This window comes from Ursus arctos, unplaced genomic scaffold (assembly GCF_023065955.2).
Source record: "Ursus arctos isolate Adak ecotype North America unplaced genomic scaffold, UrsArc2.0 scaffold_6, whole genome shotgun sequence".
In the NCBI taxonomy this organism is placed as follows: domain Eukaryota; kingdom Metazoa; phylum Chordata; class Mammalia; order Carnivora; family Ursidae; genus Ursus; species Ursus arctos.
The window spans coordinates 85,662,541-85,683,574 of record NW_026623078.1 but is presented as its reverse complement, the minus strand read 5'-3'; the positions used below and the strand labels follow the sequence as shown (position 1 = coordinate 85,683,574).

Below are 21,034 nucleotides of genomic sequence, written 5' to 3'. Positions count from 1 at the left end.
CAAAGGCTAGAGGGAAGAGTCTTCAAAGCAGAAGGAAGAGCATGCGCCAAGGTCCTGAGGCATGAGCGTTGCCAAGGGTTTGGAAGAGACTAGGCAAGCTGGGAGTGTGGTGGGCCAAGAGCGAATGCAACTAGGTGGGCAAGCCGTCTTGCAGGTGTGATTAGGAGCCTGGATTTTAAGTGCACCAGGAGCCACCGAAGGTCCTGCGCAGGGCACTGAGATCTGATGTGCATTTTAAGATCAGTGTGGGACAGCAGGGAGGCAGGAGACAGGTGGTCTAGACAGAGAGTGGGCTGGGTAGGGCCCGTGTTGGGGACCAAACTGACAGCACCTGCCATTTGCGGGGATGTGGGGCACAAGGACTTGGGGTTCAGGCTGAAACATGACTGGCAGCCCACAATGCAGAGAGGTGGCTGGGGGCTGCCAGTCCCCTTCTCTGCCTGTCCCTCACCCTCTCCTTGCTGGCCTGTGTGTGGCCCCGCTGGCTTAGCTTCAGTGGCGTGGGGAGATGGGGGCGTATTTACTGCTGCGCAGACTTATAGCCCATCACGCGTCCCGCCTGCCTCTGCCCCACTTTCAGGGGATGCGGCCCCGCCCCGCGGTGCCGCCAGGCTCCTCAGCCTCCACAGGCTTCCTGTCAAGTGTTTGGGTTTCTGCTGAGAGCTGCCTGGCCTCCCCCTTGCTGACAGCTCTTCTCTTCTTTGTCCTCCCCGCCACCTGACTCCGGGGCTCAGCTGGAGCTCATCCTTGGCCGGGTCCTTGGCCACCAGGCATCCTGTGCTCTGCAGGGTGCCAAGCGGCTTCCCCGCTCCCACCCACCAGATGCCAGTGGCGCCTCCCCTCAGTTGTGACAAGCAAAATGTCTCCAGATATGATCATGCCCCCTTCTGGGGGTCAGGACTGCCCTCGGGAGAGCAGCTCTTCTGTGGAAGGCAAAGTGAGCAAGGGCATGGGAGGGCAGCCCGAGCTGGGCTCCTCAGAACTCAGGGAAGCAGCCCCTCCAGGATTATGACTACGTAACACAAAGCAACCAAGGAACCCCTAGTTTCCCAGAATCTGGGGCCAGAAAGGCCATGTCTCTAGAGGGACATAGTATTTTGTCCCCTGAGGGCTCACTCTCACACTAAGACAGCAGATTCCTTTCTGGTTTATGTCCGTCTCTTACAAGTTTGGTTAATGTGAGGCAGCCCCCAAGAGATGCGTCTGGAGGCAGGGACCAGCTGGGTCTCTGGCTCCACAGGCCTGAGCCAGACCCAGCACCTCTCTGGGGAGTCCCGACTGCACCCCCAGACTGCAGGGACATGAGCGGGACCCAGTGAACGGGTCAGAACAGATGTTTATTACGGGAGAAAACAGATTATCCACAAGCAGCAGGACAAGGACGTGTTCCGGGGTGAATGCTGGGGAGGCGGCTGGAAAGTCCCGCGGACCCAGTGGGACATCCGTCGGGATGCAGACAGCCCCACGTGGAAGAAACCACAGACCCAGGATAAAACAAAACAGAATGTGTGCCCCACATGCAGAGCAGACTCGCTTTCTGAGGACGGAGGGAAGTGAAGAGACTAGAGTCCAAGTTCATCAGATGGACCTGTGCGGAAAGTCCCACTTCCCGCGCCCACGACCAGCAGCTGCGGAGAGCGCAGGTAGCCCGGGGACGTGCACTCCACCGGGGGCGTGAGGACAATCCCGTACGCGGAGTGCTCGAGCTCACCAGGAAACATGCACGTGTTAAAACCGGGATGCCGCGGGGTGGCTGCTGACACCGGGGGCACATGTGGAGTGATGGGGAGCTCGTGTGGACCCCGGTGCCGGCATCCACGTGTGCACCAGGGCCGAGGACCCCGGGTGCTCATGCTGCAGGCCTGGGGAGCCCACGTCTATGAGGACTGCAGATGACCACGGGCAGCAGCGTCCACGGGCCGCCATGGCCCCATCTGGGTCCTGGCAGGACGCTGGTCAAGGGGAGGACCCTGTGGTTCGTGGCACAGGCAGCTGGAGTTGGTGAGGAGGACACCAGGAGACCAGCAACTCTCCGCGCAGCGCGCACAGGTCGCTGGAGGCGTGGGCCACCGCTCGGAGCCCCGAGCTGTGTCCTTGGGCAGGAGATACGGAGTCTGCCCCATCATCTTTGCCGCCGCTCCCACCCTGAACTGGCCCTCAGCCCATTCCCTCTCTGGTCCCAACACTGCTTCCGTGGGCCTTGGGGATACCTCTTTACCCCTCTGTCCTGCTGAACACCCTGCCCTAGCCGGTCCTGCTCCAGAGCAAATGTCCAAGTGTCCCCCGTGCCACAGGCTTCTGCCTCGAACACCAGGACTCGGGAACCCAGGCTTCGCGCCTGGAGCCACGGCTGCGGGGCACCTGCGGACCTGCATACTCTTCAGCCTGTCTCGGGGCCTTGCTCAATTTCAGGGGAAAGGAACGATCACAGCTTGGTGTCCGGATTGGGGAGGGACACAAGAGGTCACTGGAAATCAAGCCCAGGTAACACCCCGGTGCCTATAGCCTCCCCGGGGATGCAGTGGACCCGGTCACAAGTGAGCCCCCCAATCCGTGTGGGAGGAGGAAGCAGAGCCCCGCCTGCTGTGTGGCCCTCACGGCCCACTCCCCCACAGCGCCGGCTCCCACCTTCCCTCAGATCAAGGCCAGCGTGAGCCCCCTAGGGACAGATGCTGGCCGGGCTCCCAGGACGCCAAAGTGAAGGATGATCGAGGTCACCTCCTTGGGACATCGCAGGTGTCCTCCGTGCCCCCACCCAAGAGAACCGTGCTCAGCAGGGGGCACCCTGAAGGGTTCCCACTTGGAAAAGGCATTTCCCAGAGACATTCCCAGGACGCTGGGCTGGGAAAGTTGTTGGGTTGCCTGCGGGGTTTCCTCTGCCTGCAGTGCATTCCTAGAAGGCTGGGTGGCGTCAGCATTGCCCTCCTGGGGGGGGCGGGGCCAGAGGTGTGAATTTTATGGCTTTGGGAGAGGTTGGGGAACCGGCAAAGGCCCCACAGGGAGTCCGCAGCCTTCATGGGGCTCGGCAAGGGGACTGGAGACAAGCCGCTGCTCACCTGTGGCATCACTCAGCCCTGCCCCCCCAGCGTGGATTTCCTGCCTGGGCCCCGCGCCCCCACCGTCCCTCAGACGGTTCCTCGGGGCCCAGGACTGGGGCAATTTCATTAGTTGGGAGGTCCACGTTTATGCACAGTTCATCAGGAGCTTCTTGACTGGGGTGATCTGCTCTCACACCAGAAAAGGACAAGAATTACCTTTTGAACAAAGAAACGCAATTATTACCTGGCTGCTGGGAAGCAACGAGCACACAAGTGAGGCCGTGCTCCCTTCCCTCCCACGCTGTGGGAGCCGGACTGGCCAGCGCTGGCGGTCGGGGCTCCACCCACGCACCCCAGACCTGGACGGCAACAGAACCGGGAGGAAAGTGCTCATGTCTCAAAAAAGTTCAGAAAGTTAGCAAATGTAACATTTCAAACAAAGGTAAGCCTCAGGGGGATACGGTGTAATGCACAGCTGCTCACAGCTCTGCTCCCGGCCCACGCGGTTTAGGACCCAGTCGCCCCACCGACGCCGCGCCCGAGGGGGCCGGGCTCCTCTCTCCCTACCCCCACTTCACTGTTGATGCACATTTGGGTTATTTCCAATTTTTCTGACATTCCATATGCGCTATAAATATTACTGGGCATGTAGGAAAGTTCTCTACGGTGTTTTAATGAGTGAAATTCCTGGGCCAGCACCGTGTGGCACATCTGTAACTTGCTAGGAAATGCTATTTTTGTTGCTAAAGTGGATTGATAACTTTTTAAAACTGCATTTTGTTAATAGCACAGCAAATTCAATTGACTTTTTTTCACTGTGGGGAAATATACACGGTGTTTATTATTTTGTTTGTGTATAATCCGTGGCATTAAGTACACCCTTATCTTTCCCCAGCCTTCTTATCGTTCCCAACAGAAACCCTGCCCCCACCAGACTCCCCTGTGCTGGCCTCGGGGAACCTCCACCCTGCAGCTGTGTGCGGGGGACGCCGCCTCGGCCCCTCCGGAGAGCAGGCCACACAGCGGTGTCCCGGGCCGGCTTCCGAGGCTCAGGCTGGGGCAGGTCGCAGCCTGGGTCTGCGCTTCATTCCCGCATGGCTGACGGCTGTGCCTGGGTCTAGCACCACGTGTCGTGTGTCCGTTCGTCTGGTGAGGGACACTCGAGCTGCGTCCACTGACGGCCACCACGAGTGCCTGCCGCAAACCTTCCCGAGCCCGTCCCTGACGAGCCTGCTTCCCCTTCTGCCTCTGGGCCTCCGGGAATCCTGCTCCTGACCAACTTGCGACAAGCTTGCTGGGCCCTTAGTTTCAGTCCGTGGTGACGGTGTTCAGACTCCACGTAGACGGCAGGCTCACCTGCTGATAAACCCACTCAGGGTTTCCCACTGTAATCTGATGTGTGTCTTTTCCTCCTAGTCTGGCTCCTGGCACAGGGGGAGCCGTGAGGCCGGCCCTCGTGTGTTCTGTGCTCACAGGGGACGCCGGCTACACGGGACGAGGCTGCAGTGGGGCTCCAGGGGCTGGGAGACGCTCCGTACCAGGCTTAGATAATGCTGTTATATTCCTTATTTATGAAGGTAGATTATCATAAGGGACGGTGCATTTTGGCACATAGTTAACTATTAAGATGATAATATGCCCCTCCCCCAACGTGTTGATGGGAGAAATCACATCAGTTTTAAGCCAAACTGACCTTCCTGGAAGAGACCTCATCTGGCCGCGCTCCGCGCTCGCTGCTGCCCGGCTGGGCGTAGTCTGCCGGCACCGTGCTTGGGCCCCTGCGCCCGCGAGCACGCACGTCGTGGCTGTCCCAGCTCATAAAATAAGGTGACGTGTTTCCTCTTTTCAATCTTCGAGTCCGCAGAGGACTGGAATGGGTTCTTGAACTCACTTGTGTGCCTTCTGGACTTGCGTTCTTTGGGGAAGACTCTAGACTCCAGACACGCTCTGCGTGGCAGGCACGGGGTCTTTGGGCCGCTTGTCTTGGGCCGGCTTCCCTACCTCACCTGTGCTCACGTTCCCTGGCTCCGAATTTGTCTTTTCTGATCTCTGACATACCCGCTGTCACGTCCCCTTTGCATTCGCGATGCTTCGTTGGCTCCTGCTCTCTTCCTGGGCCCTGCTGCGGGACCATGCCAGCCTGAACGGTCCTTGCAGACAAGCAGCGTCCACCGGCTTCCTGCCCACGACAGCCTCCGTTCCCACTGGTTGTGTGGTTCTGCTCTTTGTGGTTCCCTCTCTGCCACTTTGCATTTGTTCCGCGGCTCTTTTTATCGTTTTCAAAGTCAAAGGCTCAGCCTCTGATTTCTAGCTCGGGCCGCTGATGGAAGCGCTTAGGGCTATACGTCCGTGTGTGGCTTCAGTGGCTCCCAGAGAAGCTCTGGCGAGTCCTAGTCTCAGTGTCAGTGAGGTCTGAGTATTTTATAGGTTTCATGTTTTTTTAACTTGAGTCAGATTATTGAGAAAGCTTTCTTTTTCCTAGGACAGGAGTTTTATTTGAACAACAGAAAAATCCTCAAAACTCCCAGAACGACAGGAGGCAGAAAAGGCCACTCACTGAATGGAATTTGATTTTGTGATTTTTCTCCTGACTGTAAACTGTATTCAAAAAAAAAAATTTCCAAGCCTTGCTTTTTAAAAAGTATTCTTCTGTTGCTCTTTTCCAGGCTGAAGCAGTTGAAGCTGCCGTCTTCCCGAGAGAGGCACTGAGGGCCATCGGCGTGCACGGCCACTCCCGTGCGCACGAGCAAATGTCCACCTCGCTAAAAACACAAACACATGGGGCGCCTGGGGGGCTCAGTCGTTAAGCGTCTGCCTTCGGCTCAGGACGTGATCCCAGGGTCCTGGGATCGAGCCCCACATCAGGCTCCTCCGCTGGGAGCCTGCTTCTTCCTCTCCCACTCCCCCTGCTTGTGTTCCCTCTCTCGCTGGCTGTCTTTCTCTGTCAAATAAATAAATAAAATCTTAAAAAAAAATAAAAATAAAAACACAAACACAGAGCAAGAAGGCCCACACCCAACGCGGGGCTCGAACTCCCAACCTGGAGATCAAGAGTTGCAAGCTCCATCCCTGGAGTCGGCCAGGCGCCCCCAGAGCTGACATTCTTAGATCAGCTGGGGGGAGCCAGCCCTGCACTTAAGACTTCACACGTCGACTCACTGAGTCAGGTTAAGCTCCGTCAGCGTCCCCATGTCACGACTGAGGAAACTGAGGCAGCATGAGGAGGTTAAGTACATGCCCCCGGTCCCACATCGCCAGACACAGCTCAAGTAGCTAACCCCTGGTGAGAGCCTGTGCCCTTCACCACCCACTTCCTCTCTAGAAATCAAAGCCTCAGGTCAGAGTACATTTCTTTCTCTTCTAACAAACTGGCAATGACGAAACCCACCTGCCTGCTGCTGGGGACGCCAGGGCAAGCCTGCTGTCTGTGTGCCGCCGGGGTGCCCACCCCGCACAGCCTGGATGGGGGTACTTGCCGCCACGATCTCCACCTGTTTCCGTGCCTGGGGACCCATCCTGTTGGCCCTAAATGCAGAAAAGTATTTATCTCAGCATTATTTCTAATGCCCGAAACCAGAAACAACCCACGTGCCCATTAGGAGACGGCCAACCCCTCTGTTCAGCGCCCCTCTAGGCAGCAGTCCAGACCATGGCCGCGGCCGTCCGCACAGGGAAATGCCACACAGCCCCACATTACACAGTAACACACGTGTCCTGCTATGTCATCAGGCCTAGTAAATACAGACCAAACCACTCTGAAGAGGACGCGGACACCCTGGATGTGCGCGCCGTGGCCGCCCGCGCTCCGGCACCAGGGCTCACTGCTCTGAGCCCCTCCGTGGCCCTCGCAGGGTCTCCTGCCACCTCCTGCGCCCGGCTTCCCCCCCAGCAGCCAGTCCTGCGGACGCCAGCGCACACGGGATGGGGTGACTCACATGCCCTTCACCCACGACAGGCCCAACCTGGCCGCCGCCTGTCTCTGTAAATAAAACACGGCACACTCACTCCCTTGTGTGTTGTCTGACTGCTGTCACATGTCACAGCACAGTTGAGCGGTGACAGAGGCCTTAGGGCCCCAAGGCCAAGAAGAGTTACTATCTGGCCCTTTGCAGAAAATGTCTGCCAGCCTCGCTCCAGGTTCAGGAATGACTGACACGCAAGCCATCTGCTTTGTCACTCTCAGAGCGTATACAGGCCTTGTTACTGTTTCTTTGCTGAACGTTTGAGAGTAAATTGCAGACATCATGACCCTGTGCCCCTGAAAACCTTAGTGAGTATCTTTCACAAGGACGAGGTCAGGACGGCCGCAGTCCAAGCAGGAACTTGGAAACTGGTGCAGCCCTGCCACCCAGTGGACAGTGTGGACACAAGGTTTGCCAAATGTCCCAGGAAGGTCCCTTACAGTTACCTTTCCAGTCCAGGACTATACCCTGTGTGTGTCCCCCCGGAACTCCTGCCACACCGGAGGCGAGCTGCGTCAGGTGTGGGAGGGCCCGCTGCGCCGGCGGGGGCGGGGTAGGTGCCCAGCTCAGGTGTCATAACATCACAGCTTCTAGAAAGAACAAGAACAACCTGGGGAAGCATTTCTACTGGGCGCATCTGTGACCTCCTAATGGGGAAATGGGTCTCCCCCTGATTCAGGACCTTCCTGCAGGACAGAATCCTCAAAGAGTAAGGCCATTTTGGGGGTCCGAATAGCTGAAAGTGTGGGCATCATTTTCCCAGTTACCCATTACCTCCTGGTTGACGGTCACCTCAGTCCGCTTACACTGTCGGAAATTCTGGGACACACTGCACCACCCCGAGAGCGTGGAGCCCCATCCAGACCACTCCAGGGGGAAACCAAGGATGGGAACAGCACATGGCTTTGCCCGGGGGATAAGATGGAACTTGGGGGCCAGGCGTGAGGAAGTGGCACTAACCTGGAGAGCCGATCCTGGGGGGCAGGGTGCACCGCCTCATGTCTGAAGACCCCACGGCAGACGCAGGCTGGCTCACAGTTGCCCTCACATTCCTGGGGCCTCCACCGTGTGTCCAGGGCAGGGATCTCCCACGGCGGCAGCAGGTAGGTCCTAAGTGATCCACCTGGGTGAGTCAGGCCGCTCCCCTGGGACGGGGGCCAGGCCAGGGGGGCACACAAGGGGTCCAGTTCCTGGGGATGGGGTGGGGGATGGTGGTAATGGTGAGTTCCAGGACTGGCGCTGCAGCCCGAGGAGGGAAGCCAGAGCACAAACCGCTGTCACCATGGCCAGCTGAGTGGGGACAGCAGGCATCTGGTGCAGCGCCGTGGGCACCACCACAGAACATGGCTCTCAGCTCAGGGCCACAGGCCTACTGCCGGGCTGCACAGGGATGGCCCGGCAGGTCGAGTCTGCAGACTCAAGTCTTCAAAGGAGCAGGTGAGAGGGCTGAGACCACAGGGGATGCCACAGGCAGAGGCCGCCGTGGGAGGTGCTGGGCCGCCGGCAAGCAGCCGCTGACTCCCGCGCCCCACGGACAGCTGCTGATAGCCCCAGGGTCTCTGGTGCCGCTTCCGCGAGCCCTGCCCACGTTACCATGGGGTCTCGATCCGGAGATGCTCTGGACCAGGAAGGTGTCTCCCGCGCTCAAGCACTTGCTTACTCCACTGGCTTGATTTTCCTGATGATGAGGGGGACGCCTGGGCACAGGTGTGCTGAGCTCACGGACCCCCGGCACCGATCAGATGCTGCAGGAGGGACGGCTCCCATCAGCACAAGCACCGCATCTCGGCAGACAGCCTCCCCGCACTCAGTGCTTTTTCCGTGGGTGACGCTTCCGATGGCGAATGAGACATGAGCTGTAGGCAAAGGTTTTCCCACATTCCTTACACTCGTACGGCTTCTCTCCAGTGTGCGTTTTCTGATGTTTTAGGAGATTGGAGCCGCAGTTAAAGGCCTTCCCGCACTCGGTGCATTTAAAGGGCTTCTCTCCAGTGTGGATTCTCTGGTGTTTGGTGACATCGGAGCTGTGCCTGAACGTCTTCCCACACTGCTCACACTTGAAGGGCTTCTCTCCCGTGTGAACCCTCTGGTGGCGAAGGTGGTCTGTCTTGTGCTTGAAGATGCGTCCACACTCGCTGCACTCGTAGGGCTTCTTCCTCTGAAAAGGAATGAACACAGGAACCCCCTCAAAGTCATCTTTAAATGAAGCATCGAAAGCATCAAATATGTGTTCTTCATCTTCGGGACTCAGGCTGGCTTCCTTGTGCTTTTTTGCCAGAGTGGACCTCTTGCTCGCCCTTTTCTCCCCAGGGGCTTTCTCTCCTTTGGGAGTGCCCTGTAGCAAATCTTCTCCTTCCTTTGGGGTCTGTGCCTTCTTTTTGCCCGTGGGCTTTTCCATCTTTTTGTTCCCAGGAGAGAGGAAGGGCCACTGGAAGCCAGGAAGGGCTAAGGAGAAAGGCCAGGGGCCAGACCCTCCACTTCTGAAAGCTCTCGCTTTAGTCACAGCTCTTCATTTTTCTGAGCTTGTAACGAGAGCTCCGGAGCAGGAAGGCTGCGCCAGAGAGAGGACGCCACCGATCCTCGTGCTGCCGGAGAAGCCAGACCATGAAGGTTAGATCACGCGGGCGTGTGGGAAGAACAGAGCTGTGTGCTCCTGCGGTGGAAAGGCTACGGGATGGACGGGGGGCGCCGGGGAACTCGGCCCCTTCCCTGCTCGTGTGTTCCCTGGACACCTCATGAGCCTCTCACCAAACAGGACACTCGCTCTAACCCTCTCCCTGGGGATGGGGTCTCCAGGCCTGAGTCCAGCGGGGTCTGACATGGATCACGGACCAACAGCTCCGTGTGGTCCCCACGTTGGCGTTTTTTCCCCACCGTTTTCTCCCTCCTTCTCCACTTCCTGTATTCGGGACCAGACGACGTGCTTTTGGAGCCACAGGACCCACATGTGCCCCTTTGGGAGCTGCCCTCCTGTCACCTAGAGCCTGGGGTCTGAGTTGCATCAAACTTGGGGCTAGCTCCCCAAGGGGCGCCCTAGCCCTCCTCCCGTGGTCCATCTCTGCCAGCACCCCGCGTCATGCACCTGCCCCAACCGCCAGTGCCTCACACTTACAAGCCCCACACATGCCTAACCTGGCCTGTTCTCTGGCCCTGCCTCGTCCCTCGGCCCACTCCTCACTCCCCTCCAGCCACCCAGCTTTCTTTGCGTTCCTCAAACATACCCAGTCCTTCCTGCCTCCGTGCCTGGCTGATTCCAGAAACAGGCCAAGAGCAGATGTTCATGGGGCTGGCCCCTCACTTCATTCAGACCTCTGAATGGGCCCTTCTCAGAGAGGCCTCCTTGACTCAACCAAACACCGCCCCCACTCCCTGTTCCCTTACTGGGCTCTAGTCTTCCCCAGGGCACTTAACCAGAGCAACTCCTCCATCAACTAGGTCTTGCGTACTGTCTGAGACACCTGATGTTCCCTGTCCCCAACTCCGTCTAACAGCACCCAATTCCACCACAAATTCAAACAGGATCCAACAGCCCCCGGTGTCTGGAGGAGCGTCACCCACACAGCTCCTAGTGCCTTTGTTGAGATCCCTCTTCTATTTCGTTCCTGTATTATTCCAGAACTTCCTTGCCCTCGTCTCCCCTCAGTGCTAACTACGGAATTCCAGCATCGAGCCTGGACAAACTCCAGGCTCTTTAACTGCTAGTGAAAGAGATCTCCACAAGACCGAGAAAAAGCCTTTTTTTAAAAAAAAGCTCCAAAGGCAGGTCCTATTCTGATCTTCCAACATTCCCTGCAAAAAGCGTTCTTAGCAAAGGTATCTTGTGGCCTGTGACGGCCACCCTGACCTACTAGGAGGCCTGTAACCCTGACAGGCTGTCTCACCCCAAACTGTGATGCCCTAGGTGGTAATACCCTCAGTGATGTGTTTTTCTTCTAATCTTCTTTTCCATCCCATTTATTTACCTGAACATTTTAATCTGTGTGACTATCCAACTCCTGTGTGTGAAAACACTGTACTTTTTTTTTTTTTTTTTTTTTTTTAAATAAGCTCTATGCCCAACTTGGGGCTTGAACTCAAGACCCCAAGATCAAGAGTCGCAGGATCCACGGCCTGAGCCAGCCAGGCGCCCCCAAGTGGTTTTAAGGTATAAATACTTCGAACTCTTTTAAAGTCAAAAGGGTACCTTGGGCTTTCCTCTCCTCCCCCGTGCAGAGGAAATGATAAAATGACTGGAGATTCCCCCTCGCGACAAGGAGTCTGAGAGTCTGGCTGTACACTTCGTTTGGATTCAGGCCTGTGTTGCCCCGAAGGCTCTACTGGAGGCAGGTTCTGGGAGGAGACTGCTCTCTGCATCAGGTGGGAGCCTGACCTGAGGTACAGGAAGCTCATCGGGGCTGCGGGAAGCATGCAGAAACGGGGGGCCCTCTGCTGGGGAGGGCAGAGGGCCACAGCACCAGGCAAGGACACTGGAGTCACAGGCTGCTGTCTAGTTTCAGTAGAAAACTGAGGAAAACCAAGAACTACTATGAAAGCGCCCTCAACCCTGTACCCACCCGCTGGAGGGCCTGCGTGGGGTTCCTCTGCGCTCGTTTCCTGCCGAGACTGGTAGGGAGGCCGCGGTTTCCCCAAGGGCAAGAACTACGGCTATTTCATCCCTGCATCCCTGGCTACGAGGCCACAGCCAGCACGTATCAGCGCTCAGGAATCATTCTAGATATTCGTCTCATCTGCCCAATTCAGGCTGGCAGGTGCCTGATGGCAAAGAGCACACCAAGTTATCCAAGAGCCAAAACCGGAGTAGAGCCGAGGTCGTGGTCCCCCACTTCCCAGGCCTGTACACGGGGGTGCCTGCCGCAGCCACACAGGCGCTCAATCCACCGGGCCCAAGGGCTGGGGTGCTGTGCCCGCTGTGCAACTTCAGAGTAGCTCCTTTCCTCTCTGGGCCAGGCCTCCTGAACTGCAAGCTTTGGGTCCCCCCGCCTTCAGAAGCCTGGGTCTCAGGGGAGCCTGGATTACGAGCTGCTTTGGGATACAAAGGCACACATGCACCCCAACAGTCCGCTGGGCCCTCCGCCTGCCAGCAGCCACGAGCTGGGTCGAGGCCGACGAAAGGGGCCCCGAGGGGCAGCACGATGCGCCCCCGCCAACGACAGGGCCTCGTCGGCCAAGCGTGCAGGGCCCCGGGGCGTCGCCTTCACCTCGATCCGCTCCTCGCTGCTCCTCGCCCTCCTCCCCGCGGCGCCCGGGAGGCGAAGGAGGAGAGGTCGCCGCCCTGGGCCGAAGGGGCGGGCCCAAGCGACGCCGGAGGGGACGGGCGAGTCCCTGGATGGAGGGCGGGGGCCCAGGAACGGACGTGCCCCTAGCCCAGCCCCGGCGCAGCCCGACCTCCCGCGGCAGCGCTCCCTAGCCGGCCCAGCCGAGCAGCCGGGCCGCCGCGCCCACCGGAAGGGCCCGCCCCTTCCGGCGCCGCTCTAGGAGGAGGGGCCCCGGGCCTCTCAGTGGTACGCCGGCGCCTGGCTCGGCCGGCTTGTCTTCTCTTTTTCATTTCTGCGACGGCTTCCTCGACCCCGGCCGCGCCCGCCGGAAGGCCCGCCCCTCAGGCCCCGCCCCTCAGCTCTGTCCCCGCCCCCTCTCTCTGTCCTCCCCTCCCTCGCAGCATCCTAGTCTCTTCATTCCTGCGCGCCCTCCCTCTCCCCGGCCCTCCCTCCCTCCTGCCTTTGCCCCTTCCCTCGCCCCTGCGCCCCCTTTCTCACCCCGCCCCCTCCGTCATTCCCCTCCCGCCCCTGACTGTGCTCCTCGCACACAGCAGGTGCACCCGGCCGGTGTTCCGTTGCGCTGGTGCTCGCTCTGCCTGGGACGCCCCTCCCCAGCTGTTGGCTTGGCGCACCCCGCGTCCTTCCGGAGAGCTCGGCTCCTCCTTGGCGCCCACCCCGCCTCCCTGTGTGTATTCAGTTCCTGCTTCCCGCACACTTAGCTGCTTAAAACGACACTTGTTTGTTACCTGAGTTCCTGTGGGACAGGCATCCCGGAGTCCGGGCCTGCCTCGGATGGCCTCTGTGCGGTCGCGCCAGGCTGCAGGCACGGAGTCCTCTGGCTGCGTTCTCAGCTGGAGGCTCAACTGGGGAAGAATCTGCTTCCACACTCCCCTGCTTGTTGGCAGGATGCATTTCCTGGGGGCTGTGCCACCGAGGGCCTGCTTCTTACCAGCTGTTGGCTAGAGGACCTTGGGTCCTAGTGCCCCCCCACATTCCCTGCCATGGGGCCTTCCCAACATGGCTGTTTGCTTCTTCAGGGCCAGCAAGAGAGCCTCTCTCTCCGTTCTGCTCAGATGGAGTCTCATAGAATGCAGCCCAACCGTGGGAGTGACCTCCTGTCACCAACATACAGTGTGACCTAACCACAGGACTGACGTTCTGTCACCTCTGCCATGTCATGGTTTTGTTTTGTTTTGTTTTAAAGATTTTATTTATTTATTTGACAGAGAGAGAGAGGGGGAACACAAGCAGGGGGGTGGGAGAGGAAGAAGCAGGCTCCCAGCGGAGGAGCCTGATGTGGGGCTCAATCCCAGGACTCTGGGATCACGCCCTGAGTCAAAGGCAGCGGCTTAACGACTGAGCCACCCAGGCTCCTCCCATGTCGTGGTTTTGAAGCAAGTCACAGATGCCGCCTGCATTTGGGGAAGAGAGCAGTCTCTGTAATACCCTAGTTGGTCTCTTCCCCCACCTCCGGACTTCCCGGCCCTGCCATGCAATTTTTTTCACAGCATATTCCAGCGTCTGACATACTATGTCATCTCCTTATCAGTATGTTTGTCAGGCACAGGCACACCTCAGAGGGTGAGGGCAGTGGGGCTCTGACACCACCAGGAGGCAGATGGCGCAGTCCGGCGAGTCCCAAGCATGTTGCCTTCCCGGTGTCCATCAAGGTTATGTGGACGCCACGCTCTAGTCCATGAAGCCGGCAGCAGCCTTGTGTCTAAACTACATGTACGAGCCTTCGTTACCAAACATACCCTCTTGCTACAAATGCTAGCGGCGACCTGAGCTGTCAGTGAGTCCAACCTTCGGCCCCACGGTGGCAGCTGCGGACTCATCTGGTGGCGGCTGCTGAAGCTGGGGGCGGCGGGGGGGCTGGCCAGTTCTTCAAACAAGACAACAATGAAGTTTGCCACATCAACTGACCCTTCCTTTCACGAACAGTATCTCTGGAATGTGTGATGCTGTCTGACGGCATTTCATCCACAGACCTTCCTCCAAAACTGGCATCTGTCCTCTCAAACCCTGCTGCCACCTTACCAACTAGGGCCATAGAATAGTCTAGATCCTCTGTTGTCATTTCCCGTCTTCACAGCACCCTCACCAGGAGCAGCTTCCATCTCCTGAAAGCATGTCCTCTGCTCCTCCGAGCGGCACCTCCTCATCCGTGAGTTTGAGCACGAGATCGCGGCAGTGTGGGCCACGTCCAGGCTCCACTCGGGATTCTGGTTCTCCTGCTGTTGGCACCACGTCTGCGGGGATGTCCTCCGCTGATGTCCTGAGCCCCTCAGTCGTTCAGGAGGGTTGGAGCCCCTTCCTTCCAAACTCCTGTTACTATTGACATTTTGACCTCTTCCCGTGAATCAGGAATGTTCTTCATGGCATCTAGAATGGTGACTCTTTTCCAGAAGATTTTCAGTTGGTTTTGCCCAGATCCATCAGAGGAATCCCTATCTATGGCCGCTATTGCCTTCTTAAGTAAGACGATTTGACAGTCAAAACTACTCCTTGATCCACCGGCTACAGAACAGATGTTGTGTTAGCAGGCATGAAGACAACATAAATCTCCTTGTCCATCTCCATCAGGGCTCCTGGGTCACAGGGTGCATTGTCAGTGAGCAGTCCTATTCCGAAAGGAATCTTTTTTTCCGAGCAGTAGGTCTCAAGAGTGGGCTTAAAATATTCAGTACACCATGTTGTAAACAGGTGACGGTTGCCCAGGCTTTCTTGTTCTGTCGATGCAGCTCAGGGAGAGTGGATTTAGCATGATTCCTAAGGGCCCTAGGACTTCCAGAATATTTGGCCAGTGAGCACTGGCTTCATCTGACAGGCACCAGCTGCATGAGCCCCTAAAAACGGGAGTCAGCCTGTCCTTTGCAGCTTTAAAGCCAGGCACTGACTTCTCCTCTCCAGCTACCAGAGTCCTAGATGGCGTCTCCTTCCAGTAGACAGCTGTTTCGTCTACACCGGAAGTCTGCTGGTTAGTGCAGCCACCCTCGTGAATGATCTGAGCGCAGTCTTCTGGAGAACTTGCGGCCGCTCCTACGTCAGCACTGCTGTTTCGTCTTGTGCTTGCGGTACAAGTCCTATGTGGTACTTGTACGGTATGGAGACAACGTCTTTGCTCCAACCTCACGAACCTGTGCTGGCCGACAGCTGGTCTCCTGCAGCTTCCCCACCTTTCCCAGCCTTCACGGAATTGAAGAGAGTGAGGGCCTTGCTCTGGGTGAGGCTTTGCTCTGAGAGAATGCTGTGGCTGGTGGGATCTTCCATCCAGACCAGTACAACGTTCTCCATGTCAGCAGTAAGGCTGTTTTGCTTTCCTACCATTCACGTGTTCCCCGGAGAAGCACGTGTGATTTCCTTCCAGAACTTCTCCTTTGTGCTCACGATGTGGCTGTGGGGTGCAAATGGGCTGGCTTTCCGCCTGTCTGGGCTTTCGATATGCCTTCCCACTACGCTCGATCATTTCTAGCTTTCAATATAAAGTGAGATGCGTGGCTTTTCCTTTTACCTGAGCCCCGAGGGGTCATTGTAGGGTTATTAGCTGGCCTAATTTTAATATTGTTGTGTCTCAGGGAACAGGGCTCCCGGGGAGAGGGAGAGAGAGACGGGGAACGGCCGGTCACTGGAGCAGTCAGCACACAGACATTTATCCATTAAGTTTGCCATCTTTTACTAGTGTGGTTTGCGGCACCCCAAAACAATTACAATAGTAACGTCCGAGATCACCGATCACAGATCATGGTAACAAATTAGTAATAATTGAAATGTTTGAAATATTGCAAGAATTACCAAAACGTGACACAGGAGCACAAAATGAGCAAACACTGTTGGAAAGATGGTGTGGATAGACTTGTTTGTGGAATTGCCACAAACTCTCAGTTGTAAAAAGCAGTCTCTCCGAAGTCCGATAAAACGCGGTGTGCCTGTAGGTATTTCTCATCACAAATCCCGATGCCACAGGGCTCTGCTACTGTGACCGCTTGGAAATGTTCATAATGAAATGTCTACATGTGGAGAGGGGCCAGAGCCTGTCCCCATGTGTCTCCTTGACTGCATGAGGATAATAAAAAAAAAGTTGCCCAAACTTCTGTCATTAATTGAGTTTGTCTTCTTTTTAAATTTTATTTTATTTATTTATTTGTGAGAGAGCATAAACAGAGGGAGCGGCAGGCAGAGGAAGAGGGAGAAGCAGACACCCTGCAGAGCAGGGAGCCCGATGCAGGCTTCAATCCCAGGACCCTGGGATCATGACCTGAGCCGAAGGCAGATGCTTAACTGACTGAGCCACCCAGGTGTCCTGAATTTGTCTTCTTTTAAGTTAGTGCAGAATCTAGAGTCCCAAACACCAGGAAGGGGAATGCTGGGACCAGTCAAGGGGAAACAGGAATTTGGGGCATGGAAGGGCTTGAGCCCAGGCCCCTGCTCTGCTGTCAAACAGTGTTGATTCTGTGGTCTTGACCCAGTGTGGGCTTTTTTTTTTTTTTTAAGGTTTTATTTATTTATTTGACAGAGAGAGACAGCGAGAGAGGGAACACAAGCAGGGGGAGTGTGAGAGGGAGAAGCAGGCCTCCGGCCGAACAGCCTGATGTAGGGCTCAATCCCAGGACCCTGGGATCATGACCTGAGCCGAAGGCAGATGCTTAATGGATGAGCCGCCCAGGCACCCCGACCCAGTGTTGAGTCCTGGCTGAAGGCCAGTCAGTTCCCTCTTGTGGGCAGCCGGTGGCGTCTCTTATCCGACTTCCATACTCCAGACCCTGGCACACCTACCTTACCTGCCCCAGGGTTGGTACCAGACACCTAGAGATAGCCCCTGTGCCTAGAGATGCCAAAATTATTCAAATGAGCCAATCTCCAGGGAGCCTGTACATCTCAGCTACCCAGCCCTGCTGGCTGTCTGCTGCCGCTCCTGCAGACCCCCAGCGGGTGTAGCCCCCCGTGGTCCTGCCATGAGTCACAGAGTCTGACTTCCATCTTTCCCAGTGTCACCCTGCTGTGTCCCACCATCAGAAGAACCTTTACATTTTATAGAACTTCTGCAGAAGAACTGGTGTTCGGGTCTCAGCTGTGCTGCTTACCAGCTGTGTGATCTTGAGCAATTCCCTGCTCCCCTTGGTTTTCCCATGTGAAGTGGGGGTCAGTCCCTACACTAAGTGAGCAGGTGCAGGTAGAAATCTTGGTAAAACACCTGGCTTCATAGATGCTTCTGGGACTTCTCCCTACACCCCTGCCGCCTGACATAGAACTGTACCCCCAGCCTTGCCCTAGAGGTCTGGACACTAGCATCTTTCTGACTGGACATTGGCAATGAGCACCACACCACCCCCTTGTTTCCCTAACAGCTGACTTCCATCTCAGGGTAAAGTCGTTTGCAATGGCCTAATGCTCCCACTGACAGAAGCTGATACATAAGAGCTGATAAATCATAGAAACTGTCCTGTTTAAACTCTGGAGAGCTGGGGAAGCAACAACGACAAGAGGGACTAAAATTCCAGAGATGGGAAATGGGCAGACCTGCCCTGGAACCTACTTCTGGTCACCTGAGCACATGGCACCTTGTGGTTGCTGAGAGCCTGAGAATTTGACTGTGGTCAAGGCAGAGGCCACCCCTGGGAGAGAGAGAAATGAGAAAGCAGAATTGGAGAGTGGAGAGGACTCTAATGTACAGTTGGTCTCATACAGATTTTGGAATCCACTTATCAATTTCCACACACAAAATCTTAAAACCACAATGAGCACTACTACACCCACCGGAATGGTTACAATTTGAAAGGCTCACAATACCAAGTGTTGGTGAGGCTGTGGAGCAACTGGAACGCTCCTAAAACACTGGTGGAGACAGTGCGTGAGAACTGTTACAACACTGGTGGACACAGTGTGTGAGAACTGTTACAATGCCAGTGACACAGTGCGTGAGAACTCGTACAACACTGGTGGACACAGTGTGTGAGAACTGAACAACGCCAGTGACACAGTGTGTGAGAACTCGTACAACACTGGTGGATACAGTGCGTGAGAACTGAACAACGCCAGTGACACAGTGTGTGAGAACTCGTACAACACCGGTGGATACAGTGCGTGAGAGCTCGTACAACACCGGTGACACAGTGCATGAGAACTGTTACAACACTGGTGGACACAGTGTGTGAGAACTGTTACAACGCCAGTGACACAGTGCGTGAGAACTCGTACAACACCGGTGACACAGTGCATGAGAACTGTTATAACGCCAGTGACACAGTGTGTGAGAACTCATACAACACTGGTGGACACAGTGCGTGAGAGCTCGTACAACACCGGTGGACACAGTGCATGAGAGCTCGTACAACACCGGTGGACACAGTGCGTGAGAACTGTTACAACACCGGTGACACAGTGCGTGAGAACTGTTACAACGCCGGTGACACAGTGCGTGAGAACTCGTACAACACCGGTGGACACAGTGCGTGAGAACTGAACAATGCCAGTGACACAGTGTGTGAGAACTCGTACAACACCAGTGGACACAGTGCGTGAGAGCTCGTACAACACCGGTGACACAGTGCGTGAGAACTGTTACAACGCCAGTAACACACTGTGTGAGAACTCGTACAACACTGGTGGACACAGTTGGTGAGAGCTCGTACAACACCGGTGGACACAGTGCGTGAGAACTCGTACAACACCGGTGGACACAGCGTGTGAGAACTGTTACAACACCAGTGACAGAGTGTGTGAGAACTTGTGCAATACTGGTGACACAGTGCGTGAGAACTCGTGCAATACCGGTGACAGTGCATGAGAGTTCGTACAACACCGGTGACACAGTGCGTGAGAGCTCGTACAACACCGGTGACACAGTGCGTGAGAACTGGTACAACACCGATGACACAGTGCGTGAGAACTCGTACAACACCGGTGACACAGTGCGTGAGAACTGTTACAACACCGGTGGACACAGTGCGTGAGAACTGTTACAACACCGGTGGACACAGTGTGTGAGAACTGTTACAACACCAGTGACACAGTGTGTGAGAACTCGTACAACACTGGTGGACACAGTGCGTGAGAACTCGTACAACACCGGTGACAGTGCGTGAGAGCTCGTACAACACCGGTGGACACAGTGTGTAAAAACTCTCTTCCAACATCGTGGAAAATGTTTGGCAGTACCTACCAGAGCTGAGCACACACAAGTCCCACCCCTGGTGCCCACCCAATGGACATGAGGTCTCATCTACGCCAAAATGGGTGTAAAGAATATGCAGAGCAGTATAAAAACCCAAAGTGGAACCCATCCAAACGCTACCCCCATTAGATGAGGCACCAGCTCTGGAATTCCCACATAACACTACACGGCAGCAAAAATGCATGTGAATAAACCTCCAGCGCTCGTGGCCTGGGGCAGTGGTCACAGCAGTGTGGCTGGATAGAAGAAGTCAGACACAAGCAGCTGATGCTGCATGATGCCATTTACACAAAGTTTCACAACAGACAAAATCCACGTGCAGTATTAGAAGTCAGAATGGTGGTACCCTCAGGGGGTGGAGGCTGACTGAGAGGAACCCGAGAGAGCCTTCTGGGTTTCTAGAGCGCTCTGCATCTTGATTGATATGAGTGGTTTTTACTATATATATATGTTTTCATCAGTCTCTACACTTGAGATTTGCACTTAGCCGCACGTAAATTCTACTGCCGTCTTTTTCATGAAACAAAAAGACATGTACAAGAACGTTCACAGCCAAACACTGAAAACTGTCCACAGCTCATCAGCTGTGCGGTGGCTAAAACAACTGTGGGGTGTGTTCCCGTGACACGCCACTGTGCAGCACTGAAGGAAACCAACGACATCTAACCCACAGTACAGAGGGACCTTATAGGCCCAGCGGGAGTCAAAGGGTCCAGACAGGAAAGAGTATGAAGGGCTGACTCTAATTACATAAACAGGTTTCAGATAAAACCTTATTTTTTAAGGTTAACAGCTTATAACTTTCTTCCCTCACCCTCCTTCCTACAAAAACCTTCCATCTTGCATAACTTCTCCAAGCTCCCCTCTACGTGCTGGATGGGGTGATGCCTGATTCACTTATCGTTTAGCAAAGTCACCTAGATCTTCACATTTACTCCATCAAATTTTGTTTCTAAACACTTAAAAATAAAACCGCCGGTTCTTTTACCAGCAAAAGTGGATTTATGAGAGAACAGCAGAGACAGTGATGTGGGACAAGCAGGTGGCGCCTCCGCAGAAAAGAGGGGAGGCTCTTTCTTTTCTTTCTTTCTTTCTTTCTTTCTTTCTTTCTTTCTTTCTTTCTTTCTTTCTCTTTCTCTTTCTTTCTTTCTTTCTTTCTTTCTTTCTTTCTTTCTTTCTTTCTTTCTTTCTTTCTTTCTTTCTTTCTTTCTTTCTTTCTTTCTTTCTTTCTTTCTCTTTTTTAAGATTTTATTTATTTGACAGAGATAGACAGCCAGCGAGAGAGGGAACACAAGCAGGGGGAGTGGGAGAGGAAGAAGCAGGTTCATAGCGGAGGAGCCTGCCGTGGGGATGGATCCCATAACGCCGGGATCACGCCCTGGGCCAAAGGCAGACGCTTAACTACTGCGCCACCCAGGCGCCCCTTGGTGGCTCTTTCAAAGAGAGATGGGTGGGGTGTGAGAAAGAGGGGATTGTAAACTGAAAGTTCATTGGAGTAAAGTGGGAGCTGGAAGTGTAGTGGCTTCTCATTGGCTGAGCTCTGACAGTCTCTCATCGGCTGGGGGAGGAGGAAACTTTTCTTCCTCCTTCCGCACTGAGTAAGGT

At 55.6% G+C, this 21,034-nt stretch overlaps 1 protein-coding gene across 6 annotated transcripts; it reads right to left on the bottom strand.

Moving 5' to 3' along the window:
• Positions 1-3,692: 3,692 nt before the first annotated feature.
• On the bottom strand, positions 3,693-12,431 carry ZFP41 (ZFP41 zinc finger protein). 6 transcript variants are annotated; one of them, XR_008957847.1, is made up of 5 exons: positions 11,184-12,431; positions 7,961-9,585; positions 7,447-7,590; positions 6,427-6,563; positions 3,693-5,979 (listed from the first exon to the last, which is right to left on the bottom strand). XR_008957847.1 is itself a non-coding variant. In XM_057308008.1 (5 exons), exon 2 carries the CDS (start codon positions 9,396-9,398, stop codon positions 8,808-8,810), a length of 591 nt encoding a protein of 196 aa, XP_057163991.1. In that variant the 5' UTR covers positions 9,399-9,585; positions 11,554-12,431; the 3' UTR covers positions 3,693-5,979; positions 6,427-6,563; positions 7,447-7,590; positions 7,961-8,807. The 6 variants fall into 6 exon arrangements, 5 of the variants coding, with proteins under 5 accessions (XP_057163991.1, XP_057163992.1, XP_057163988.1 ...); XM_057308008.1 differs by having other exon boundaries at positions 11,554-12,431; XM_057308009.1 differs by having other exon boundaries at positions 12,199-12,431.
• Positions 12,432-21,034: the final 8,603 nt, after the last annotated feature.